The sequence below is a fragment of the Nicotiana tomentosiformis genome, chromosome 9, assembly GCF_000390325.3.
Source record: "Nicotiana tomentosiformis chromosome 9, ASM39032v3, whole genome shotgun sequence".
NCBI lineage: Eukaryota > Viridiplantae > Streptophyta > Magnoliopsida > Solanales > Solanaceae > Nicotiana > Nicotiana tomentosiformis.
Genome location: NC_090820.1, coordinates 89,346,076 through 89,353,950, shown reverse-complemented (window position 1 = coordinate 89,353,950; position 7,875 = coordinate 89,346,076). Strand labels below are relative to the sequence as shown.

The 7,875-nt window shown below is 31.4% G+C and overlaps 1 protein-coding gene across 2 annotated transcripts; it reads left to right on the top strand.

Moving 5' to 3' along the window:
• The first annotated feature begins 2,873 nt into the window (after window positions 1-2,873).
• LOC104111123 (protein ABA DEFICIENT 4, chloroplastic-like) lies at window positions 2,874-7,580 on the top strand. Of its 2 annotated transcripts, none has more exons than XM_009620735.4 (6): window positions 2,874-3,037; window positions 4,083-4,311; window positions 4,976-5,076; window positions 5,986-6,114; window positions 6,824-6,913; window positions 7,278-7,580. In XM_009620735.4, the coding sequence occupies exons 1-6, from the start codon at window positions 2,990-2,992 to the stop codon at window positions 7,290-7,292; spliced, it is 612 nt and encodes a 203-aa protein (XP_009619030.1). In that variant the 5' UTR covers window positions 2,874-2,989; the 3' UTR covers window positions 7,293-7,580. The 2 variants fall into 2 exon arrangements, with proteins under 2 accessions (XP_009619030.1, XP_009619029.1); XM_009620734.4 differs by having other exon boundaries at window positions 2,897-3,037; window positions 4,077-4,311.
• Window positions 7,581-7,875: the final 295 nt, after the last annotated feature.

Genomic DNA, 7,875 nt, shown 5'->3' with positions numbered 1-7,875 from the left:
AATTGAAAAAAATGGCCAAGTTTAGGGGCCACCTATGTATTCTGCCTATCTTTTTAACGAGGTAACTAAAATTTAAATACTTTGTAAATTTGGACTATTCATTGAATAACAATTCTAAAAACGGCTATTTGTGCGTGCACTTCCTCCTTTTTTGAACCCTTAAACTCAAGTAAAGGCAAAAACTATGACTTACTATACTGTTATGTACATATATCAGTATGTATGAATATTCTAAATTAATTTTGGCACATTTTTGTAATATATAGTATTAAGTATTAGTATACGTTTTTACGTATTCTTCAATGAATTTTATCAAAAAATTCATAGGACTTACATTTTGTGCCTCCGCTTTTAAGTCGCCCTTTGATTAGTAAAGTAATGAAGTAAGAGCATGTTTGTGATTGCACTCAAATTTCTTTGATTTATTTTAAGTCTTCATTAAATTTTAATAAGTAACATTTAAATCATGCACACCACATGAATGAACATTCCAGTATGTTGTATGCACTTTTAGAAATTTATAAAGTGACCTAAATTGGAAGTTACTGTTCTAAGTCATAAGTCATAACCACGGGTGGATCTATATGGTAGCGAGAGGATTCAACCGAACTTCTTTCCCAGAAAATTTTACTAATTTTATATATGAAATTTCACATAATATCATTCATATCCAATATATTACTTTGGACCCCCTTTAACCAAGAAAAATAGCTGTTGCAACAGTTAAGGAGGTTCAAGATAAAAAAACAACATACCCAATTTAGTTTCATAAATGGGTCAAGATAAGTGACAAGTTAACCTTTTGATTCTTGCATGCGCCACTTTTTTTCTTCTCATTTACATAGGCAATTGTTTCACCATTTTGTCATAATTTTATCAAGGGACCCACCAATGGCAATGTCACATAGAGCAAAGGATGTTCGGTCAAACACCCTTTGTTGGAAAAACTATACTAAATATATATATAATTCATTATGTATGTAAGTTAAAAATTACTTTTTATAGATATATATATTAAATCTTAAACCCCTTTGTAGAGTTTTTTACTCATTTTGACTCAAGCCTCACGTTTCTTCTGCTTTTAGGAAGAAGTTACTTTTTTCTGCTTCTCATGCTTCTACTTCTTCCCAAAAACACTTTTTTCCCCCCAAAAAAACTTGGTCAAACACCTCAAGTTAGGAAAAAAAGTGCTTTTGAGAAAGAAAAAAAAACACTTTGGCCTCTTGAAAAACTTGGCCAAACAGGCTATAAATCTGTTTTGTTTTAGTTGATGGTTTTATCTGAATATCTTCCAAAACATGTTTTATTGTTCTACTTTTAATTAGGATTTTTATTTATTATTTATTTTTATAATCGTTAGTAGTTGGCTTTTTAAAATTATTTTATGATATTTGCTTTTCACATTAGCCTTTTAAATTCAAAAAAAGAAAAAGTTACTTTAGAACAACGTACTAGCGTATTAGTATTGATCTAACAATAAAAAGTTTATTTCGTATTTTGCTCTAATTATTTTTATATAAACCCCAATGTCGAAAATTTTATTGTTCACTTTTATAAATGCCATTGAGTAAAAAAAAATGGTTTTAAATCTTGAATCCCCTTGTTAAAATTTCCGGATCCACCACGATCATAACCAATAAACACTTACTTTTACAAAATTCTTACATGGACTTATACCATTGTCATCAGAGCCACAATACCCGTCGCTGAAAAAATACATTATGTAGATAGGTATAAAATTTTTTATATGCATACATATTATATGTTGACTCTCGTTAATTTTTCCGCCATAAGTGAACCAAAGAAAAAGAAAAGTTGTAGTCTGACTTATTTTATTTACTCTCTCTATTCATTTACTACAACTTATCACATGCAGCTTTTCTTTTGGAATTTGCCAAACACCATACTTGTTTTGGTGTATGCACATTTCAATTGGGTTGTGTGGTTAGGAATTGGTTTAATTTCATTATTCATTATAAGGTTATTTTAGTTAGGCACTTGCACTATGCGAGACTGCGAGTTACTTCGGGCAGAGTGTAGTCCACTTGGCAATGGATATATATATATATATATATATATATATATATATATATATATATATATATCCCATTAATTAGCTGGCCAGATTTGGTTTTGGTTTCGGCAAATTGTACTACACTATTAAATGAAGTGTCAGTGGTTCAATTTAATCAGTATAAACTTATATACTGCATTTATATTTTACTGAAAAAAAAGATGTTTAACAAACCAGTTAGGTATGTTATGTTCAGAATTCAGATCATTTGATTGAATAATTAGATCGATGTTAAAGAATCTTTTTTTGAAACCAAAGGTAGTTTAATTAGCGGCCATGGAAATTTATTAGAAGATATAAATTAGGCATTTTCACTATGAGGGCAAAGTGTAGTACGTAGTGGTCTTAATTGATGACCTCTATTCCTTTAAGTTTTTACTCACAATCGTCGATATTTACACCAAATCACATTAATTTTAAAGTAGCGTAGCCAAGTGAAAAATTGAAGTTAGAACGCATATGAACAACCATGAGTAAGTGATATATGTAAATAAAACATACTACTATATACTCCTTCTGTTTCAATTTAAATGACATACTTGCTTATCGAGAGTGATCAACTTGACTAAGCTTTGAAACTAAATTGGATTAGTTCAACTCAATATTTTAAAATTACGATATATATATTCAAAAAACCATATGTAAAATACTGTAAGTTGTAATTTTTCTCATGTTACTATGATAAAAAAATTATTTAAAATATTGATCAAACTTCGCATTGATTGAATCTCGATAAGCGAAACATATCATCTGGATTGAAACTAAACACAAAACGAGTAATATTCATTAGTTGGGTGTATTCAAATGTTTGCTTGCTTCCCTAGTAACATCCGTGCACTATATATCTACAGCAAATGAGAGTGCTACCTTATTATAATTCTCGTTGTTGATTTTCTTTAAATTCTTGGTTGAATCATGGCCATCTCTTCTTCTTGTTTCTGCTACCTTTTCATCTCACCCAAGGTATGTTCCGTTATAATTTTCATTTCTTATTTTACGAGCTTTCTTTTGTTAAGTAATATCGGGAATATTCTTGGAAACTCTTGAATTTTTGTGAGTAAAGTGGTATTTATGTTTCTCAAAAGTCACTTAATTATTGGGATTTTTAAGCTTCATTGATTGTTCTAATTGGAGTATTTAGAATTTGTTGAGTTGTTCTACTATATGAGACATCATTTACTAGTTCAGTTTACAATAAATCTAAGTTGCAGCTTTGGACTAATGTCTTTCATGACTATCATTCTTATTGTTATGAAATTGTTTTGACAAAATAATCAGGTCAATAATTACATAACAAAGTAACCAAATAAAAGATAATGGGTATAACAAAAAGTTTCTCAAGTGATAAGCACTCTCGACTACTTCTAATCTTGAGAATGTGGTTCTGAGTCATCGAAGGAACAAAAGGTGGGAGCTCCTAGGGAAGGATTGTTGGGAAATTGATTATGGGGAATAAGAGTTAGCTTGAGGCATGTTAAGGACAATGTCTTTAAGGATATTTCGCCCACAAAATAATGAATAAAGTTAGGCATATCTCCTAGAATTTAACAAACTTTTCCAGGTATTAAACTGTGAACAGAACTAACATAAAATTCAAGAAAGAAACCCAACATATAAGAGGGAGAAGATGATTCATAAAGTTATGTCAACAAGTCTCCAAAATACCTTGTATATATAGGCGGTGTTGTAACGACTAGATAACTGCTAGAACGGCTAGGTAACGGCTAGTTTGAATCGATTAAAGGTGAAATAATTTACTAAATAGTAAGTAGATATAAAAATAATATTTCAAAAACAAGAAAAGTTTTTCCAAATCAAAATGACGGACATTCCCTTTTGAAATAACACTAATTTTTTCAACAAGGATTACAAAAAAGGTAAAAGATATATAATGGGACGTGATTTCGCATATTTTCAAGAGTCGGATGTTTGGGTGAGATTTTCAATTCACTTTTTATTTTTTTGACAAAAAATAATTCCCAGAATGATTCTGTACTACTAGTTGCAGACGAACTGCAGGCCTTCTGCTTTGACATCAAACATCTATACAAAGAGGAACAATGCTGCATCTTTTGCTCTTGGACCAGTGAACTCTGATCTTTCACGTCAAAAAGTTAAGGAATTAGGAAGCAAGTTAAGCACTGGTTGGAGTTTTATGGGAGGATCAAGAATCGTTATTCGTCCAAATCTTACAAGAAATCTTCTGCAAAGAAAGAGCTCAATGGTGTCTGCCTCATGTAATTATTTTCCTCCATATCATGCTCCATATAGTTTTAAATGTGTGCTAATTAATTTAAAAAATTAGTTTAAACTAGTGCTGAATAATATAAACAACAATAACAACGTACCTAGTATATTTACACATGTGAGATCTGGGAAGAGTAGTATGTAGCTTACCCCTACCTAGTGAATGGGTATTTATTTTTTAAAGAACATGTTGAAAAAAGTAGTAAAAGTATTGCAGCAATTTAGATTGCTAATTAAGAATGTTGAATACTAGCTAGATGAGTTACTTGCTTCAAGAATATTTTCCTCAAATTTGCACGTAGAGCTGTTTCTATTTTCTTGGCTTATTGGTTTTGCAAAAAAGTGTAAAATCAGCCAAAAGTCTAATTTAAGGTGTCAAATTCAATATTGTGAGTTGTATTTTTCTCATTTCTCCGAGCCTTTATGGACAGGGTTACTTTATCCCATGCCTACACTAGTGAAATATAGTATATACCCCGTAAAATTAATCGAGGTGCACACAAGCTGACCCGAATATTACAATTATAAAAAATAAAAGAATGAAAAGAAGTATTGTATGCATCTTAACATTTTGAATCAATGTAGAAGTCTTTTGCTAGCATGTATATTATCAGATATTTGGGGAAGTTAAGTGTTTGTGCTCTTCTTTTGCAGGGTTTTCAAGTTCTGAAATCGCTACAACTGCATTCCCGTTGGGATCAGTAGCAGTTCTTCCCTTTTATGTCTTCATGATTGTGGCACCTAAAGCTGAATTTGTAAGTTTTTTGGATAATTTTCAAGGGCCTTTAGCATATTTGGTTGTCGGCGCAAAAAATAATTACAACTGCTAGTCAAATATTATATGTGTCTCTCTCTATATATGTATGTATGTATTATGTATTAAAGTTATTATTTTGGGTGCGACTATACTGTTTAAAAATTCCTAAATTAATATTTTAACAAATTCTTGCCGGTAGATTTAAGGGGAACGGTTAAAAAAATGATTTATCCAAAAATATCAAGAGACTTAGTAAAGTTTCATATATAGTTAGAATACCAAAAACTGCATCAGATACCAGCAAAACTGCACCTAGAAAAAGCAAAAATTGCACAGGAAATAGATCGAAAGTAGCAGAACTGCACCTCCAAATAACTAACAACCCGAATTTATTAAATATTTGACAGAGATCAATAGTGTGTATTTTTGACAAACTTAAAGAACCAAAATTGCTTAGTATATTTAAGGACTATTTTAACCAATCCATAAGGACCATTTCACAATTTCCTCGCACAACTTATCTCACCATCTTTTTTTGCTCTCCTCATGTTATGAGAACACTGTATGATTTCAATATATGCATTTATTTTTCAATTAGTTGTGAGGTGCTGAATTTGGATAAAGTTAATGTATATCCTACAACATGAAGTCTGAGAAATCATTGCTTCACTTCAAAGGTAAGTTGTGATAATCAGGGTGAAGCTATACTCTAAGTAAGGGTATTGACCACCTTTCATCGGAAAATTACAATGTATATATAGGTAAAATATATGTTTTAAAGGTATATAACATATATTGAACACCATTTGTCGGAGATTTTTTTTACTTCTTCCAAATTTGGATACCCTTAAAAAAAATTCTGACTTCACCACCGGTGATAATTCGTCAATCATCATGCCAATTGCAGACTCACAAAGTGATGGAAAGCAAACTACCTTATATTGTGCTTGGACTTCTGTACGCATATATCTTGTACCTTTCCTGGAGACCAGATACGCTTCAGCTATTATTTCATTATCAAGATCTGATTCCAGATGTAAGTGCTCAACTACACTCTTGTTCCATTTATTATCACACTGCTTTCTTTTTGTTTCGAAAAAAAGATATTTTGCTGTACTTGAAAACGCTTTTATTTTTGAACTTTCTAGTTTATCCTTAATAATATGCTCTTATAAGTATAAAAATGTATTATGACATATTCAAAACCTTTGGTATGTTATAAGCCTTTTTTCTTTTTTCTTTCTTAACTTCTGGGTATTTGATATGATGAAGTCACTTTTCATGGAAAATATATTTTTTTGAAAATATTTTTTGGTGTTTGGTTGATGAGTGAAAAACGTATTCCACTAAAATTATATGTTAAGATTAATAATAATATCAACAAATTAGAAAATATTTTGACGAAACTTTTGAGCTCTGGAGATTAATTATAATGTCTATATGTTAGTTGAAGCAACTATATGAAGTTAAAAGTTAAAATAGTTATAATGAAAATAACTTTCGTCATAATTGAAGATAGCATCATTTTTTCTCCTTTTCATCAAAAAGTGATTTTTGTCGTACCTAATACATAAAAATGACTTTCTCAGCATAGAGAACATTTTCCTGAAAGTCATTTTTCCTCGTATCAAACACACCCTTCTTGTGTCTAATTAAACTCTGTCATATAAAAATGAAGTGGATAAAGTAATAATTTGTACTGATTGCACTATTGGCGGTTCTAACAATATTTTGTTCTCATTCAGCAAGCTGGTATAACTCAGTTGTTCTCTCGGGAAATGTCATTTAGCTTCTGCATGGATTCACATCTTGGTTATGGATCTTTTTGCTGCAAGGTTGGTATCTCCGTATTTGTGTGTGTTTGCTCTTACCCCATTTTCTCTTCTCTCTTTTTTGTCTGGTTATTTATTTATTCTAGAGATGGGATGCCCCGTTAAAACAACAACAACAACAACAATCTAGTATAATTACTAGTGGGTTTGGGGAAGGTAGTGTGTAGCAGACCTTACCTCTAGCATGGGGTAGAGAGACTGTTTCCGATACACCCTCGGCTCCCTCCCTCCAAGAACTCTCTCACCTTTCGAACTCACAACCTCTTGGTTGGAAGTGGAGGGTGCTCACCATTAGAGCAATCCACTCTTGTCGAGCTGCCCTGTTAAAACTCTTAATTAATTTTTTGTTTTTTTGTTTTTGAAACAGGCTGGTTTATCTTGATGGATTGGAGAATTGTATCGAAACCCGCCATTCTGTGTCATTGTGCTTGATGTCTTGCCCCATTGGAGCTATTAGTCATTTTATCACCAAAGCTCTATCCAAGAGAAGCAACAAAGATAATTTACGAATTTAAGTTATATGTATGGACCTTGTAAATGATATTTACACAATCATTTAGTATAAGATATAATTGTTGAGTTTTTGTTTAATTAAATAAAGACGTGCGAATCGGAACTGGAGGAAAATTTTTTATAGGAAATGAAAAGTTTGAAGTGTTCCTTTTACAAAGACACTATGTCCCTTATCGAAAAATGGAAAGGAAATTCTTGTGCTTATATAAAGAAACACATCTTCTCTATATAAAGAGTTGGGAAGAAGCGGTGCCTCGCGCTGTTGTCGTCACTCGTTCGGCTTCGGCAAATTGATATGATTGATTGATAATATTTTGGACCAAGTTTATTTTTCGTTATTTAATTTCTTTTCTAATATTTTTTCGCGAAAGTTTAATTTAAAATTCGCGGTTCCAAGCGGTCAAATTCATGTCTAAAATTCTGGCGAACAGACACCATTTCAAACGAACAGG

Coding starts and splice junctions, on each gene's coding strand:
- LOC104111123 (XM_009620734.4), top strand. CDS start 2,990: ATGGCCATCTCTTCTTCTTGTTTCTGCTACCTTTTCATCTCACCCAAG. Junction 4,312..4,975: donor CTCAATGGTGTCTGCCTCAT/GTAATTATTTTC, acceptor CTTCTTTTGCAG/GGTTTTCAAGTTCTGAAATC. Junction 6,115..6,823: donor ATCAAGATCTGATTCCAGAT/GTAAGTGCTCAA, acceptor GTTCTCATTCAG/CAAGCTGGTATAACTCAGTT.